The 19,481-nt window shown below is 43.9% G+C and overlaps 1 protein-coding gene across 1 annotated transcript in view; it reads left to right on the forward strand.

Moving 5' to 3' along the window:
• LOC128651783 (NACHT, LRR and PYD domains-containing protein 3) overlaps window positions 1–19,481 on the forward strand; it is a 607,406-nt gene that overhangs the window by 247,881 nt on the left and 340,044 nt on the right. Inside the window, exon 3 of the mRNA XM_053704772.1 lies at window positions 5,705–5,865. Coding sequence (XP_053560747.1) covers window positions 5,705–5,865 — 161 coding nt within the window. The remainder of the gene's footprint in view (window positions 1–5,704; window positions 5,866–19,481) is intronic.

Below are 19,481 nucleotides of genomic sequence, written 5' to 3' on the forward strand. Positions count from 1 at the left end.
ATTATAAAGAGCATATTTTAGCACTTAAAAATATTGCAATAGATGATTCTCAGTTAGAAGGAAATGAGGGTTTAGCGTCTAGCTCTCCCCAATGTCACAACCAGTAACACCCGCACAAGTGACGCCAAGTACCTCTAGTTCGTCTAATTCATTTACTTTACAAGACATGGCCACAGTTATGAATAAAACCCGCACAGAGGTTTTCTCTAAACTGCCTGGTTTACAAGGAAAGCGTGACAGCTCTGGGTTAAGAACAAATGCTGAGCAGTCTGACGCTTTAGTAGCCGTATCCGATATACCCTCACAATGTTCTGAAGTAGGGGTAAGGGATTTGTTATCTGAGGGAGAGATTTCAGATTCTGATATGACGGCCTTTAAATTTAAGCTTGAACACCTCCGCTTATTGCTCAAGGAGGTATTAGCTACTCTAGACGATTGTGACCCTATAGTGGTCCCAGAGAAATTGTGTAAAATGGACAGATACTTAGAGGTTCCTGTTTACACTGATGTTTTTCCAGTCCCTAAGAGGATTGTGACTATTGTTACCAAGGAGTGGGATAGACCAGGTACTCCGTTCGCTCCCCCTCCTGTTTTTAAGAAAATGTTTCCCATATCTGACACCATACAGGACTCGTGGCAGACTGTTCCTAAGGTGGAGGGAGCTATTTCTACTCTTGCTAAGCGTACAACTATACCTATCAAAGACAGTTGTGCTTTCAAAGATCCTATGGATAAAAAAGTAGAGGGTCTCCTAAAGAAAATTTTTGTTCATCAAGGTTTTCTTCTCCAACCTATTGCATGCATTGTTCATGTAACTACTGCAGCTGCTTTCTGGTTTGAGGCTCTAGAAGAGGCTCTCCAGTTGGAGACTCCATTAGAAGATACTATGGATAGAATTAAGGCCCTTAAGTTGGCTAATTCTTTCATTACAGATGCCGCTTTCCAAATCTAAATTAGCGGCAAAGAATTCAGGTTTTGCCATTTTAGCACGCAGGGCGTTATGGCTTAAGTCCTGGTCTGCTGATGTGTCATCAAAATCTAAATTGTTGAACATCCCTTTCAAAGGAAAGACCCTATTCGGGCCTGCACTGAAAGAAATTATTTCAGACATCACTGGAGGGAAAGGCTATGCCCTCCCTCAGGATAAAGGATGAGGACCAAACAAAATAATATTCGTTACTTTCGGAACTTCAAGGGTGGTCCCGCTTCAGCTTCCCCTGCAGCAAAGCAAGAGGGGAATTTTGTCCAATCCAAGTCAGTCTGGAGACCTAACCAGTCTTGGAACAAAGGTAAACAGGCCAAGAAGCCTGCTGCTGCCTCTAAGACAGCATGAAGGGGTAGCCCCCGATCCGGGACAGGATCTAGTAGGGGGCAGACTCTCTCTCTTTGCTCAGGCTTGGGCAAGAGATGTTCACGATTCCTTGGCTTTAGAAATTGTGTCCCAAGGATATCTTCTGGACTTCAAAGACTCCCCCCCAAGGGGGAGATTTCACATTTCTCAATTGTCTGCAAACCAGACAAAGAGAGAGGCGTTCTTACGCTGTGTAGAAGACCTACATACCATGGGAGGGATCCGCCCAGTTCCAAGAGCGGAACAAGGGCTAGGTTTTTACTCCAACCTGTTTGTGGTTCCCAAAAAAAGAGGGAACTTTCAGACCAATCTTGGATCTCAAAATTCTAAACAAATTCCTCAGAGTACCATCTTTCAAGATGGAGACTGTTTGGACTTAAAGGATGCGTATCTACACATTCCTATTCACAGAGATCATCATCAATTCCTCAGATTCACCTTTCTGGACAGGCATTACCAGTTTGTGGCCCTTCCCTTCGGGTTGGCCACGGCTCCCAGAATTTTCACGAAGGTGCTAGGGTCCCTTTTGGCGGTTCTAAGACTGCGGGGTATAGCAGTGGCGCCTTATCTAGACGGCATCTTAATTCAGGCGTCGACTTTCCAGCTAGCCAAGTCTCACACGGACATCGTGTTGGCTTTTCTGAGATCTCACAGGTGGAAGGTGAACATAAAAAAGAGTTCTCTCGTCCCTCTCACAAGAGTTTCCTTCCTAGGGACTCTGATAGACTCGGTAGAAATGAAAATATTTCTGACGGAGGTCATAAAATCAAAACTTTTAATCACTTGCCGAGCTCTTCATTCCATTCCTCGGCCATCAGTGGCTCAGTGTATGGAGGTAATCGGACTCATGGTAGCGGCAATGGACATAGTTCCTTATGCCCGCCTACACCTCAGACCACTGCAACTATGCATGCTCAAACAGTGGAATGGGGATTATGCAGATTTATCTCCTCAACTGCATCTGGACCAAGAGACCAGATATTCTCTTCTCTGGTGGTTGTCTCAGGACCACCTGTCTCAGGGAATGTGTTTCCACAGGCCAGAGTGGCTCATAGTGGGTGGGGTGCAGTCTGGAAATCCCTGAAAGCACAGGGCTTATGGTCTCGGGAGGAATCTCTCCTCCCGATAAACATTCTAGAACTGAGAGCGATATTCAATGCGCTTCAGGCATGGCCTTAGCTAGCTGCGGCCAGATTCATCAAATTTCAGTCGGACAACATCACGACTGTAGCCTATATCAATTATCAAGGTGGAACACGGAGTTCTCTAGTGATGATGGAGGTAACCAAAATTATCCGATGGGCGGAGGATCACTCTTGCCATCTCTCAGCAATCCATATCCCAGGGGTAGAGAACTTGGAGGTGGATTTCCTAAGTCGTCAGACTTTTCATCCGGGGGAGTGGGAGCTCCATCCGGAGGTATTTGCCCAGCTGACTCAGCTATGGGGCACACCAGAATTGGATCTGATGGCGTCCCGTCAGAATGCCAAACTTCCTCGTTATGGGTCCAGGTCCCGGGATCCCCAGGCGGTACTGATAGATGCTCTAGCCACGCAGGACTTGGTATGCAGACCTGGTGGACATGTGATCTGTTCCACCGTGGACTCTGCCAATGAGGCAGGACCTTCTAATCCAAGGTCCGTTCAAGCATCCAAATCTAATTTCTCTGCATCTGACTGCTTGGAGATTGAACGCCTGATTCTATCAAAACGTGGTTTCTCTGAGTCGGTCATTGATACCCTGATTCAGGCTAGAAAGCCTGTTACCAGGAAAATCTATTATAAGATTTGGCGCAAAATATCTTTGTTGGTGTGAATCCAAGGGTTACTCATGGAGTAAGATTAGGATTCCTAGAATTTTGTCCTTTCTCCAAGAAGGATTTTAGAAGGGATTATCAGCTAGTTCCTTAAAGGGACAAATATCTGCTTTATCTATTCTTTTACACAAACGTCTGGCAGATGTTCCAGTCGTTCAAGCATTTAGTCAGGCCTTGGTCAGGATCAAGCCTGTATTTAAACCTGTTGCTCCGCCATGGAGCCTAAACTTGGTTCTTAAAATTCTTCAAGGCGTTCCGTTTGAACCTATGCATTCCATAGATATTAAGCTTCTATCTTGGAAAGTTTTGTTGTTAGTAGCTATCTCTTCGGCTCGAAGAGTTTCTGAGTTATCTGCTTTACAGTGTGACTCACCTTACCTAGTTTTCCATGCAGATAAGGTGGTTTTGCGTACCAAACCTGGGTTTCTTCCTAAGGTTGTTTCTAATAGGAATATCAATCAGGAGATTGTTGTTCCTTCTCTGTGTCCTAATCCTTCATCAAAGAAGGAACGTCTGTTGCACAATCTTGATGTGGTTCGTGCTTTAAAGTTCTACTTACAAGCAACTAAAGATTTCCGTCAAACATCTTCATTGTTTGTTGTTTATTCTGGTAAACGGAGAGGTCAAAAGGCTACGGCTACCTCTCTTTCCTTTTGGCTGAAAAGCTTAATCCGTTTGGCTTATGAGACTGCTGACCAGCAGCCTCCGGAAAGAATTACTGCTCATTCTACTAGAGCAGTGGCTTCCACATGGGCTTTTAAAAATGAGGCTTCTGTTGAACAGATTTGTAAGGCGACGACTTGGTCTTCTCTTCATACTTTTTCCAAATTTTACAAATTTGATACTTTTGCTTCTTCGGAGGCTATTTTTGGGAGAAAGGTTCTACAAGCAGTGGTGCCTTCTGTTTAAGGTACCTGTCTTGTCCCTCCCTTCATCCGTGTCCTAAAGCTTTGGTATAGGTAATCCCATAAGTATGGATGAATCTGTGGACTCGATACATCTTAAAAGAGAAAACAGAATTCATGCTTACCTGATAAATTTCTTTCTCTTGTGATGTATCGAGTCCACGGCCCGCCCTGTCTATTTAAGACCGGTAGTATATTTTTATTTAAAAAACTTCAGTCACCACTGCACCCTATAGTTTCTCCTTTTTCTTCCTAGCCTTCGGTCGAATGACTGCGGGGTGGAGCTAAGGGAGGAGCTATATGGACAGCTCTGCTGTGGGTTCTCTCTCTGCACTTCCTGTAGGGAAGGAGAATATCCCATAATTATGGATGAATCCGTGGACTCGATACATCATAAGAGAAAGAAATTTATCAGGTAAGCATAAATTCTGTTTTTATAGGTAAGTATTTAGATTTAAATAGGAATAATTTAGTTAATATTATTAATATTATTTAGATTTATTTGAATAATAATTACGTTAGGGGGTGTTAGGGTTAGACATAGGTTTAGTGGTTAATCATTTTAATATAGGTGACAGTGGTGTAGGGGGATTAGATTAGGTGTTAATCATTTTAATATAGGTGGCGGCAGTGTAGGGGGATTAGATTAGGGGTTAATCATTTTAATATAGGTGGCGGCGGTGTAGAGGGATTAGATTAGGGGTTAATCATTTTAATGTAGGTGGCGGCGGTGTAGGGGCTCACATTAGGGGGTTATCATTTTAATATAGGTGGCGGCGGAGTAGGGGCTCACATTAGGGGGTAATGTAGTTTAAATAGGTGGCGGCGGGGTAGGGGGCTCACATTAGGGGGTAATGTAGTTTAAATAGGTGGCAGCGGGGTAGGGGGCTCACATTAGGGGGTAATGTAATTAAAATAGGTGGCGGCGGGGTACGGGGCTCACATTAGGGGGTAATAATTTTAATATAGGTGGCGGCAGTGTAGGGGGATCACATTATGGGGTTAGACATTTAATGTAGCTGGCGGCGGGGTACGGGAGCGGCGGTTTAGGGCTTAAACACTATTAGGGATTGTGGCGGGGGATTGCGGTTGACAGGTAGATAGACATTGCGTATGCGTTAGGTGTTAGGTTTTATTTTGCAGGTAGTTTAGGGAGTTACGGGGCTCCAACACTCAGCGTAAGGCTTACTATGCCTGCAATTTGTGGCGAGGTGAAAATGGAGTAAGATTTCTCCATTTTCTCCACGTAAGTCCTTACGCTGTATATTGGATACCAAACTGCGCGGGTTTGGTATACCTGTCTATGGGCCAAAAAACTACAGCCGAAGGCAGAAATATACGAGAGTAACTTCTAGGTTACGCCGTATATAGGATACCAAACCCGCGCAAAATTTGGCGTCGCCGGCTTTTGCGGGTGACGCTGCATATCTACTTAGTGTGTAGGACGATCGTCTCTATATGTTGGGAAAGAGCTGCAAGTATATTCCTCATTTTTAACTACTTAGAAGCAGCATAAGTAATGCATGTAAATTGCAAAATTTATTTAAACCTAAAGCTTTATTAAATTGACATCACCTAAGTTTTCATCACTTAGTTTATCTGCATTTCTAAACTTTTGTCTCCATTTTTTAGCGAACTTGGACACTTTCCGCTTACATCTGTCTCAGTTTTCAATGTACCAGCTAAGGATTTTTTTAGATTACTTCAAAAATGATCTCATCTACATCATTGATACATTGGACACTTTGGCTTTACTGAGAGAGCTAAGTTATAGAAAAATCATCTCACTTGAGGTAAGGAGAGTCCTCCACACATATTTAGGAATGTGGTGTTCCTATTATTTTATACAGTACTGATGTATTACTATTAAAAGAAGGTTTGCCAATAAAGGTCCAGATTACAAGAGGAGTGCAACAATATTAGTGCTATTATAAGTTAAATTAGATCAAGTGCAATCAATAGTACTAGTTTTGGACTTTAAGTGATTGTAATGTCTGGCACTTTAAAACACAGTATATAAAATGAATCTTAAAAACATTGGCAGTTTCATTCATTAAAATTTTTAAAGAATGTTCCTTTGTAAAATAATTACCGTTTAGTTATGGCAAACATCCTGCCATTTAGTTATGGCAAACATTGTGGACTTTTTCATGTAGTTCTGTGCTATACTAATTATAATAATAGTTTGCTTCAGGACTTAAAAAAATTACACAGAATCAGCAATTACTTTTGGGAATATCACTCCTGGCCAGCAGGAGGAGGCAAAGAGTACCACAGCAAAGCTGTGAAGTATCACTTCCCTTCCAACAACCCTCAGTCATTCTCTTTGCCGTCAGTGCAAGGAGAGGTGGTAAAGTTTAGGTGTCTGTGTAAAAACTTCTGTCAAGATTTTTTTTATTTTGGAAGTCTGAGCAGGTTTGCTCTGATCTTCCCTGTCAAGCTGGGTTTAGCTGTATTCCACGTTAGTCTCTTCAGTAGGGCTGTGGTAGCTTTCAAGCAGTTAGGAACTTGTGGGGTGAGCCTTACTGCGTTTTCCTGACAGATTGCTGCCCTTACACATAATGCCAGAGTAGGCTTACTCTGTTCCTTCTTCTATCCACAGGTCTCTGTGAGGAGCGGCTTCCTCTGATACCAGTGAGCTGACCTCCTGCTGGACAGTCAGGGGTGCAGGTAAGTGACATTTTATTTCTAATAGAATCACTTTTGGCACTACAGTATATAGCTGCACCATATTGGGGACATATATTCCTGAAGGTCAGGATTTTTCAGGCAGGATGCAGGGTACTGTGTGGCGGTAGGAAATACTAGAGAAGGGAATTTTAATATTTATTTGTTAAAATGCAAGCCGTTTTTCGGCTTACTTGGTGTGATGTCACTAAGGAGGCGTGTCTCCTCATAGCTCTTGGTTTCTCCTTTGGTGCCGTTTACAGAGGATAAGTCTCACAGCCTATTTCAGCCCCTATTTCAGCCTCTCTGATGTGTCGCTCCGGTTCTCCTGCAGATCGGAAGATTCAAGATGGTCTTTCCGGGTCAGGAGGAGCAGGTAGGCACCTCAGCTTAGCACTGAGGTGTAGAGAGTGCTCAGGAGGTTATTACCATTTATATATATATATATATATATATATATATATATATATATATATATATATATAAACACTAGTTAACGGGTTCTCAAATCACATGTTAACAGTATTTATTGCCATAAGGGATTTGAAGCCATAGACTGTCGCTTTTATTATCGAATATCCTTAAAGAGACAGTAATGTTTTTAAAGAATAGAAATTAACCCCTTAAGTGCAAACAACGCTAACACTCACCTACCTTGAGAGCAATCTGGGGGCTCCCATCAACTCCCACCCTGGCGATCAGGCCTGTATAGTGACAGGCATCGCCGGGCTTCCCGTTACGTGCTGTGATGTCACGCGCAATGACGTGATGACTTCACCGTGCAACTTTATTTATAAATTACAATAGCCAAGATAGGGAAAGGGGGCATGCTGCTTAGAAGCCTGTATTTAAAATGATAGAATCCGATAAGGTATCAGATCCTGTTCAGTAGCCTTTGAGAGTGAAATCTCAGATTCGGATAGTGTAATTCCTTCTTTTGATGCTGAAGTAGTTTCCTTCAGATTCAAGCTTGAACACCTCTGTGTTTTGTTTAAGGAGGTTTTAGCTACTTTGGACGACTCCGATATGCCTATCTTTGTCAACCCTAAAAAGTCTAGTAAATTAAATAGATACTTTGATGTTCCCTCTCCAAGGGAGGTGTTTCCAGTACCACACCGTGCCACAGAGATTATTACTCGGGAATGGGAGAGGCCAGGAATACCTTTTTCCCCCCACCCCTGTCTATAGGAAAATGTTCCCGGTGGCCGAATCCATCAAGGAGTTGTGGCAGATGGTTCCAAAGGTGGAAGGGGCGATTTCCACTCTAGCCAAGAGAACTACTATTCCTATTGAGGATAGTTGCTCTTTTAAGGATCCTATGGATAAAAAGCTAGATGCCTTTTTAAAGAAGATGTATACTCATCAGGGGCAACCGGCTGTGTGTATTGCTACAGTAACCAGTGCGGCAGCATATTGGTTTGACGCTTTGTCAGAGTCCCTCCAAGCTGAAACTCCTTTGGAGGAGATTCAGGATAGGATAAAGGCTCCCAAGTTAGCCAATTCCTTTATCACTGACACTTCTTTGCAGGTCATTAAGTTGGGGGCCAAAATATCTGACTTTGCAATTTTAGTGCGTAGAGCGTTATGGCTTAAATCTTGGTCTGCAGACGTTTCTTCCAAAGCTAAGCTTTTGGCAATCCCTTACAAGGGAAAGACCTTGTTCGGGCGGCTTGGCAAAAATTATTTCCAATATCACGGGTGGTAAAGGATCCTTTCTGCCTCAAGACAAGAAGAACAAATTAAAGGGACGTCAGACGTCAATTTTCGTTCCTTTCGTAACTTCAGAGGTAAGTCTTTCCCTTCCTCTACCAAGCAGGAACAATCCAAGCCTTCTTGGAAGCCCGGTCCAAGAAGTCAGCATGAAGGGTTTGCCCCCGATCCGAGATCGGATCAAGTGGGGGGCAGACTCTCTCAGTTCTCACAAGCTTGGGAACGAGATGTTCCAGACCTGTAGGCAGTGGACATAGTTTCCCAGGGGTACAAGTTAGTGGACATAGTTTCCCAGGGGCATGTTCCACCTCTCAAGATTATCTGTAGACCAGATAAAAAGAGAGGCGTTCTTGAAATGTGTACAGGATATTTCCTTCTTGGGAGTGATAGTTCCAGTCCCTAAACAGGAACAGGGCCTAGGGTTCTACTCCAACCTGTTTGTGGTTCCCAAAAAAGAGGGAACTTTCAGGCCCATTCTAGATCTAAAGTTACTAAACAGATTCCTCAGAGTGCCGTCCTTCAAGATGGAGACTGTCCACTCCATTCTCCCTCTAAATCAAGAGGGTCAATTCATGACGACCATAGACCTGAAGGACGCGTACCTGCACGTTCCAATTCACAGGGATCATCACAAATATCTGAGATTTGCCTATCTGGACAAGCACTTTCAATTTGTAGTGCTTCCATTTGGCCTTGCCACGCTCCCATAATTTTTTCAAAGGTCCTGGGAGCTCTATTGGCAGTAATTTGGTCCTGCGGAATTGCAGTAGCGCCTTATCTGGACGACATTCTGGTTCAGGTGCCATCTTTGCAACTAGCAGAATCTCATACAGAGATCTTGTTGTCGTTTCTTCGTTCCCATGGTTGGAAGGTCAATTTGGATAAAATTTCTCTTGTTCCAGCTACAAGAGTGATCTTCTTAGGAACCATTATAGATTCTCTATCAATGAAAATATTGCTGACGGAGGTCAGAAAAGCCAAGATTCTTTCCGCTTGCCTATCCCTACAGTTGACGGTACGACCATCAGTGGCCCAATGCATGCAGGTAATCGGGTTGATGGTGGCTTCCATGGACATAGTTCCTTTTTGCTCGGTTCCATTTGAGACCTCTACAGCTATGCATGCTCGCTCAGTGGAACGGGGATTATGCAGATCTATCTCAGAGGATAGTTCTGGATCAATCAACAAAAGACTCCCTACCCTCTTGGGTAATTGTGACTACGGATGCCAGCCTGTTGGGTTGGGAAGTGGTCTGGGACTCGTTGAAGGTGCAGGGACTTTGGTCTCAGGAGGAATCTGCTATCCCCATAAACATTCTGTTGAGGGTTGAGAGTGATCTTCAATGCCTTGATGGCTTGGCCTCAACTGGCTCTAGCCCGGTTTATCAGGTTCCAGACGGACATCATAACCTCAGTGGCTTACATCAACCACCAGGGGGGGGGATCTCGGAGTTCCTTAGCCATGAAGGAGGTTATGCGAATCATTCTGTGGGCAGAGGCTCACAATTGCTGTCTATCTGCCATCCACATCCCAGGAGTGGAAAATTGGGAAGCGGATTTTCTAAGCAGACAGATTTTCCATCCCGGGGAGTGGGAACTCCATCCGGAAGTGTTCTCCACGTTAATAACCAAATGGGGTTTACCGGTATTGGATCTGATGGCATCTCGTCAGAACACCAAGCTCCCAAAGTACGGGTCGAGGGCGAGAGAGCCTCAAGCCTTTCTGGTAGATGTCTGGCAGTTCCTTGGAACTTCATATTGGCTTATCTCTTTTCTCCTTTTGCTCTTCTCCCGCAAGTCATCGATCGGATCAAGCAGAAGAGAGCGTCTGTGATTCTAATAGCTCCTGTGTGGCCTCACAGGATCTGGTATGCAGATCTAGTAAAGATGTCGTCTCTACCTCCATGGAGACTTCCACTGAGGACAGACCTTCTGCTTCAGGGGCCCTTCATCCAAATCTCGTTTCTCTGAAGCTGACTGCTTGGAGATTGAACGCTTGATTTTAGCTAAGCGTGGTTTTTCCGAATCTGTCATTGAGACCATGGTTCAGTAAGCCTGTCGCTAGGAAGATTTACCATAAGATATGGCGTAAATATCTTTATTGGTGTGAGTCTAAAGGATATTCTTGGAGTAAGGTCAGGATCCCAAGGATCTTATCTTTTCTCCAGGAGGGCCTCAAGGGTCAGATTTCTGCTCTATCTATTTTGCTGCACAAGTGTCTGGCGGACATGCCGGATGTACAATCCTGGTCAGAATCAGGCCTGTGTTTAAGTCTGTTGCTCCACCTTGGAGCCTTAACCTTGTTCCTAAAGTTTTATAACAGGCTCCGTTTGAGCCTATGCATTCCATAGATATTAAGTTTTTATCTTGGAAGGTTTTGTTTCTTACTGCTTTTTCCTTTGCTCGAAGGGTTTCTGAACTCTCCGCTTTGCAGTGTGACTCTCCTTATCTCATATTTCATGCGGATAAGGCAGTTCTCCGTACCAAGTTTGGTTTTCTTCCGAAGGTTGTTTCGGACAGAAATATTAATCAGGAAATTGTTGTTCCTTCTCTCTGTCCTAATCCTTCCTCTCATAAAGAACGTTTGTTGCACAACTTAGATGTTGTGCAGGCTCTTAAATTTTATTTGCAGGCTACTAAGGACTTTCGTCAGTCTTCTGCATTGTTTGTTTGCTTTTCTGGAAAAGGTAAGGGTCAGAAAGCTACTGCTACTTCTTTCTCTCTGGTTGAGAAGTATTATTCGTTTGGCATATGGGACTGCTGGACAGCAGCCTCCTGAGAGAATTACAGCTCATTCTACTAGGGCGGTTTCTTCTTCTTGGGCCTTCAAGAATGAGGCCTTTGTAGAACAGGTTTGTAAGGCTGCGACTTGGTCTGCCTTCTTTGCACACTTTTTCTAAATTCTATAAATTTGATACTTTTGCCTCGGCTGAGGCTTCCTTTGGGAGAAAGGTTCTTCAACCAGTGGTGCCTTCTGTTTAGGTTACCTGTCTTGTCCCTCCCTAATCTTCTGTGTACTCTAGCTTGGGCATTGATTCCCAACAGTAATTGCTGATTCCGTGGACTCACCATGTTAAGAAAGAAAACAAAATTTATGCTTACTTGATAAATTTCTTTCTTTCTTGACATGGTAAGTCCACGGCCCTCCCTGGTTTCAGACAGTTTTTTTTTATATAAACCTCAGGCACCTCTACACCTTGTGTTATTTCCTTTCTCTCCTTTTCCTTCAGTCGACTGATTGGGGGTTGTGGGAAGGGAAGCTATACTTAACAGCTTTGCTGTGGTGTTCCTTGCCTCCTCCTGCTGGCCAGGAGTGATATTCCCAACAGTAATTGCTGATTCCATGGACTCACCGTGTCATTTTTCAGGTAAGCATAAATTTTGTTTTTACATTGTTATTCATTAACTCACCCCTTGTAATATGAGAGCAATAAGAGTGCTACTATTGCTCCCTGAGCTATCCATTAAAAGTATAGGACAAACTAAAAAAAGTTTTCCTTCCTAAGATAGGGAGAGTCCATGACTTCATTCCTTACTGTTGGGAAATACAACACCTGGCCACCAGGAGTAGGCAAAGACACCCCAGTCAAAGGCTTAAATATCCCTCCTCATTACCCTAGTCATTATTTGCCTTTCGTCACGTGGCAGAGAAGTGGCAGAAAATTCAGAGAGTTCTGAAAAAGGGTATCTGCCCTTCGAGATAAGACTAGAGTTTTAAGTAGTCATGTCAAGCTCTTAGTGAGAGTATTGATGAAAGATAGAGTCTGGAGATGCAGGGAAAGTTTTTCTGCGAAACCATCCATACTACTGCTAACAGCTCCTAAGCAATTAGTGTTGACGAGTTTCACTGCCTGCTTTCTCTCACTCAAGTCCATGTCAAGAGCGCTGCTATAAGACTGTCACACTTGAGAGGCTGTGTTCTGTTCCACAGCATGGATCTTGGAGGTAAGATTGTTTAAATTTTTACACATAAAACGCTACAACAGGGTCACAGTGTGGTTCCTTTAATTCATTGATTGGATCCAGGGTTAATATCCTCTGAAGGGGGTTTATTGAACAGATGGGGTTAATTAATCAGTGTATTAATTATTTACATGCTGCTTTGTGTGATTTTTTTCTGGGCTGATAGACTGTGTTTTGCCTGGAACAAACAGGTTTCACTTTTAAGTTTCACTTTTATTTTTGAAAGTGTTGCACAGCCCCTATTACTTGCTGTACTTGTAATAACAGGGAAAGTACTGTCTTGCACTCCATGTGATGGTCTATGTTCATTCCTCCATTCCGGCTGAGTCTTGAACCTGAGGAGAGCGTTTCCTCTGTTAACTGTCTGGGTCTAGGAGGTGGTGAGTGCCACAGCCATTGGGAGTATAAAAGGTGCAGTTTTCTATAATAAAAAACGTTTTTATTTGTGTCCTTCTGTGGGTAAAACCTGAGCTATGGAGGACTCTGACATGTTAGAAGGTACTCCTGTTATAAATCATACCTGTTTATATTGTGAGGAGATCGTGGTTTTTCCCGCCCACTCAATTATGTTCAGCATGCCTTAACACAGTTATAAATTCTAAGAAGGGAGACAAGCCTGCTAAGGCTCTTAGTCCCTCTGAGCCGTCTACAACTCAGGACTCAGCGTCCCGTGAGATTACTACCCTTGCTACATTATCCACTCCACATGCAGTTCCCATAGCACAGCTAATCCTACATCCAGAGGTGGCCTTCTTACTGAGTACTTTGCAGCGCAGTTACAAGCGGTGGTGTCTGCGGCCCTCAGTGCATTACCTCGCTCTAAAAAATGCAAGAGAAATGTTAAACATAGCTCTCCTGACCCAGAGTCATCTAAATATTTATCGGATTTAGCTATTATGTCCCAGTTATTTGATGATGAGTTAACCTCTGTAGCTTCAGAGGGTGCACTTTCTGGGTTGGAGTCCTTAGCGTCTAAGCCTCCTGCTGCAGAGGAACCGTCCTTTAGATTTAAAATTGAGCACTTGCGTTTTTAAAATTAAAGGAGGTTCTGTCTATGAGGTTCCAGAGGCCGCGCTGCCTGAAGAACCTATGATACCTAAATTAGACAGAGTTTACATAGACAGGAAAGTTCCTTTTGACTTTTCCTGTGCCGTTTAAGATGGCAAATATTATTAAGAACGGATGGGAAAGAATTGGTTCTTCCTTTTCCCCCTCGTCTACTTTTAAAAAGTTGTTCCCGGTCCCGGACTCTCAAACTGGATTTGTGGGGCTCCATTCCTAAGGTGGATGGTGCTATCTCTACGCTTGCTAAACGTACTACTATACGTCTTGGGGATAGTTCTTTGTTCAGAGAGCCGATGGATAAAAAAATGGAAACCTTTCTGAGAACGATGTTTCAACCGGTTGCTGCGGTTGCCGGCGTGGCTATCTACTGGTGCGACTCTTTGTCGGAACTCATTGAGGTGGAGTCTCTCCTCGAGGATATTCAAGACAGAATTAGAGCCATGAGAATTGCTAATTCTTTTATCTGTGATGCGAACATGCAAATTATTTGCCTTTGCCTAAATGCAAAGGCTTCTGGCTTTGCAGTCCTTGCCTGCCAGGCGCTCTGGTTAAAGTCTTGGTCTGCGTATATGACTTCTAAGTCCAGACTCCTTTCTCTTCCCTTCAAGGGAAAGATTTCCATCTTAATGGGAGAAAGAGTCCACCGCTTCATTCATTACTTGTGGGAATTAATAACCTGGCCACCAGGAAGAGGCAAAGACACTCCAGCCAAAGGCTTAAATACCTCCCCCACTCCCCTCATCCCCCAGTCATTCTTTGCCTTTCGTCACAGGAGGTTGGCAGAGAAGTGTCAGAAGATTCTGAGTAGTCTCTTATGGAGGGTAGTACTCTTCGCAATGGGACTGGATTTTTAAGGAGACCTGTCAGCCTCTCAGTGAGAGCATGATTGAAAGTTAGAGTCCGGAGATGCAGGAGAGTCTTTCTGCGAAACTATCCCGACTCAGATTAACAGCTCAATAAGTAATCAGCGTTGACACATTTTGCTGCCTGCTTTCTGCTCTCAAGTCCATGTCAGGAGCGATGCTACTAGCCTGTTACACTTGAAAGGCCGTGTTCCTGTTCCACGGCGTAGATTCTGGTAAGATTGTTTCATTTTTATACATATATGATCACGCTAGAAGACAGGGTCACAGTGTGAGTCCTTTTATCTGTATAGAATCAAGGGTTAATATCTCCTGAGGGGGATTATTGAACAGGGGGGAATAATCTTATATGTTTATTTGATTTTATGCTGCTTTATGTGTGAGATGTTTTGGGCTCATAGGCTGTTATGGAATATACAGGTTTCACTTTCACTTTGAGAGCCATGCAACTTTCAGATTGGCGCACTTTTTCTCCTAACGGGGACGGTCCTTTGTGCACCATATGATTCTTTCCCTCTTTCCTGACACGGTGTCTATCAGTGAGGAGTCCTAACTCTCTGTACTGTCTGGGTCATGGGAGGAGGTGAGTGTCCCAGCCATTGGGATATAATGGTGCAGTTTTTTGGAATAAAATAAACTGTTTTATTTTCTATAGTTCTCCGGTTATTGCACTAGCGATGGAGGGTTCTATTACTTAGAGGGCTCTCCCTCTATTTCTAATGAGTAATTCCTGTTTATATTGTGAGGCCTTAGTTCTGCCCTCTCAAATTATGTTCCATATGCCTTGATAATGTGATAATATCAGACATGTTTGATACCACTGAGCCGTCCAGCTCTGAGGAGTGGTCGTCCAGTGAGGTGCGTACCCTACATGCTTATGTCTCTATACATGCAGTTTCCCGTAGCATTGCTGATCCTCCACCTGGAGGGGGCGATTTTGTCACCAGACGTTACTGCGCAGCTCAGACGGCGGTGTCTGCGGCCTTTAATGCTTTACCTCGCCCTACTAAGCGCAAGCGAAAGGTTACATATTGCACTTCTTCCCGGAGTACATAAGATAATTTATGGATTTAACTGATAGTGTTATGCAGGGATGAAGTTCTTTCTGAGACTTCAGAGTATGAACATTATGGGTCGGTATATGCTGCCTCTAAACCTCCGGCTGCGGAGGAACCAGACTTTAGTTTTAGGAATTTGCGCTTTTTTCTAATGGAAGAGCAAGATGAAATGCTTTAAGAATTCAGTGATTCCAGAGGCCAAATTGCCTGAGGAACCTTTGATTCCTAAATTGGATAGAGTCTGAGGACAGGGTGGTACCTTACCCTTCTCTGCTCCTGTTAGATGGCGAACATAATTAAGAATGAATGGGAGTTCCTCTCTTCTCCCTTTAACAATTCATTCCCGGTCCTGGACCCTCGGTGCAGTTGTGAGGTTCCGTCCCTAAAAGGGATGGCGCTATCTTCACCCTTGCTAAACGTATTACTGTCCCATTTGAGGATAGCTCTTCGTTTTCGGAGCCTATTGATAAAGGATTGAAACTCTGTTAAGAAAGTTGTTTCAACATACTGGATATTTGTTTCAACTGGAGGCGGCCGTTGCCGCTGTTTCTGTAGAAACTACCTTATAGTATTGATCGGGGTGGAGAGGTCCCTTCGACGTTACTCAGGAATAGATTTACGGCCTTGAGGGTTGCTATTTCTTTTATCTATTAGGCTGTTAAGGCTTCAGCTTTTTCTGTTCAGTCCCATCGGGCTCTGGCTGATGTCATGGTCTGCGGATATGACTTCTAAGTCTAGACTTCTTTCCCTTCCATTTAAGGGAGTGATTTTGTTTGGTCCGGGCCTGGACTCCATTATCTCTACGGTCGCAGGGGGCAAGGGTGCCCTTCTACCGTATGAGAATATGAACGAGTCTAAGGGACAATTTCGTTCTTCTCGTTTGGATAAAGCCCATGTCAGCAGTCCTCCGCAAGCCTGAGCAAACCAAGAGCTCTTGGAATTCGGCTCAGTCCTGGAATAAATCGAAGCAGAGCAGGAAGCCCACCGAGTCTAAGTGGGTATGATTGGGCTGTCCCTGGTCTTCTGCTGGATCATGTAGGGGGGCAGACTGTCGCTCTTTCAGTCACTTGGTTCAGGGACGTTCAGGATCCATGTGTCCTGGGGGTCATAGCTCAGGGTTACAAGAGTCTCTGCCACCTAATGGTAGTTTCTTCCTCTCTCTTCTGTCTTCCTGACCAGAAAGGAGGGAAGCCTTCTGGGGTGCGTGCGGGATCTGTCTTCTTAGGAGTTATTGTCCTGGTGCCTATCGCTGTGAGATGTTTGGGATACTATTCAAACCTTTTCGTGGTCCCAGAAGGAAGGAATTTTCCATCCGATTGGTACCTATAGTGCTTGAGCAAGTTTTTAAATGTCCCCTTGTTCTAGACAGAGACAATAGGTTCATTCTTCCCCTCGTTCGAGAAGGGCTGTTCATGACCACGATAGAGCTGAAGGATGCTCCCTTCACGTACCAATCCTCAAGGACCACTTCCAGTCCCTAGAGTTTGGGTTCCTTGGACCAGCATTTCCAGTTTATTGATCTTCTGATTAGTCTAGCTGGTATAGGGGTGAGCATAGCTACCTTCCAAGTTGTTGACCCGGGTTGATTCCTGGCCAACGCAGCATTCTCCAAGAAATTTTTCTGAGAATGGACCATTTGGAATCTCCCATGGATGGAAGATAAACCTAGAGTAGAATTCTCCAGTACTATAATAGACATGAAAATATTTCTGGTAGGCCAGAGACGCTGCAGGTTAGCTTCAACATGTCTTTCTCTCCAGAACTCCTTAAGGGGGCCATCTGTGGCTCGGTGTATGGCGGTAATTGGTCTCATGGTGTCCAGCATGTACATCCATTTCCTTTGCCAGGTTTCACCTCAGTCTTTTGCAACTGCGCATGCTGAAGCTGAGGCGATCATTAGGATCTGTCTTCACAGATTTCTCTGGACAACTGATCGAGAGAATCGCTCTCTTAGTGTTTTTGTCAGGATCGCTTGTCCCAAGGGATGTCCGTCTTGAAACCATCCTGGGTGATTGTGACTACGGTTGCAAGTCTCATTCCAAATATGTTAGTTGAAGAAACTAACAGAAAAAGATACTATATAAGCACTCACATGACCCCAAATTTTCTGGAGTTGAAAAAAAGATTCACATAAATTAAAACATTAATCTTTATTAGAAATATTAAAATATGGGTTGATTTAAAACAAAAATGCTGGTATTCCCAGTACAAGGATTGAATATTGGAGACTGGAACCAATTAATAATATAATCTGGTGATTATTAATGAAACCAACGACAAGGATAGTTAATGACTACTAGAGAAAATTTAGATCAATAGTGGCATAACAAGATATATGGTCTCAGCCAATGCAGCACTATTTCCTAATACTGCATATTAGCACAATAATGTTAAAGTAACTGAACATGCTAGAAAGAAGTAATCAGTACTGTAGGCATACCAGTTGCACTGTTTATACCAAAACAGTCTGGCTGATTAGAAACTTAAATCAGTAAATTATATAAGTTATTATTTTGAACAGTAATTGTCATGCTGATATTTTCATATAACTTATATTAAGTCTTGGATAATGGACTGAGACTATTATGGTACATTAATTCAAATAGGAATTATCAACTAAAATAACAGTGGGTGACTGTCAGTAGGATTTCTCAATGTGTATGAGTTAGACATAAGGGAATTGATAGTGCTTGGTGTATACTTGTACGATCATAAGACTGCTTGTCCGACCCTGATACACAGTAAAGTTGGTTGCAGCACAACAGATAAAGCTGAATATTGAAATTATATTTGAACAGCTGGTACTCAGCCTCAATATAAATGTTGGATCAAGTGTACTTCTATTGTATCCCTGAGTTGCGTATAACATGGGTTCCAGAGTCCATTAATATTAGAATTGCATAATATATTTGCATATATGTTATGTATATATATGTATTCTTGGAACTCTGCCCCTTTAACGCTTATCAGTATTTGTATTAAGGGTTAGAATGAATCTAGTGCTGTATGCATTGCCATCAGCAGTTTAAAATTACTTGATAACAAAACTTAGATGCTTGAAAATCCCTTAACCCCTTAATGACCGAGGACGTGCAGGGTACGTCCTCAAAAAAAAGGCAGTTAACGCCTGAGGACGTACCCTGCACGTCCTCGGTGTGGAAAGCAGCTGGAAGCGATCCTGCTCGCTTCCAGCTGCTTTCCGGTTATTGCAGTGATGCCTCGATATGGAGGCATCCTGCAATAACCTCACATGGCCATCCGATGCAGAGAGAGCCACTCTGTGGCCCTCTCTGCACCGGACATCGATGGCCGGTATCGTTGGTGGGTGGGAGCCGAATTGGGAGGCGGGTGGGCGGCCATCGGTGTTGCGCGTGACGTCACGGGGGGCGGGATCGGGGGCGGGACCGCCCAATCAGCCAATCAGATTGAGCTCGCATTCTATTGGCTGATCGGAACAGCCAATAGAATGCGAGCTCAATCTGATTGGCTGATTGGATCAGCCAATCGGATTGAACTTGATTCTGATTGGCTGATTCCATCAGCCAATCAGAAAATTCCTACCTTAATTCCGATTGGCTGATAGAATCCTATCAGCCAATCGGAATTCGAGGGACGCCATCTTGGATGACGTCCCTTAAAGGAACAGTCATTCGTCGTTCAGTCGTCTGTCCGGATGGATGTTCCGCGCTGGATGTCTTCAGGATCCTGCCGCTTCGCTCCGGATGGAAGAAGATCGAAGATGCCGCTTGGAGAAGATGTTTGCCGGTCCGGATGTCCTCTTCTTGCCGGATAGGAGGAAGACTTTGGAGCCTCTTCTGGACCGGATTATGGATCGCCAACCCCCGCTTGGGTTGGATGAAGATCTTGGAGCCAGGACGGATCGGTGATACCTGGATGGTGAAGACAAGGTAGGAAGATCTTCAGGGGCTTAGTGTTAGGTTTATTTAAGGGGGGTTTGGGTTAGATTAGGGGTATGTGGGTGGTGGGTTGTAATGTTGGGGGGGGGTATTGTATGTTTTTTTTTACAGGCAAAAGAGCTGAAATTCTTGGGGCATGCCCCGCAAAGGGCCCTGTTCAGGGCTGG

Source organism: Bombina bombina, chromosome 1 (assembly GCF_027579735.1).
Source record: "Bombina bombina isolate aBomBom1 chromosome 1, aBomBom1.pri, whole genome shotgun sequence".
Classification (NCBI taxonomy): Eukaryota; Metazoa; Chordata; class Amphibia; order Anura; family Bombinatoridae; genus Bombina; species Bombina bombina.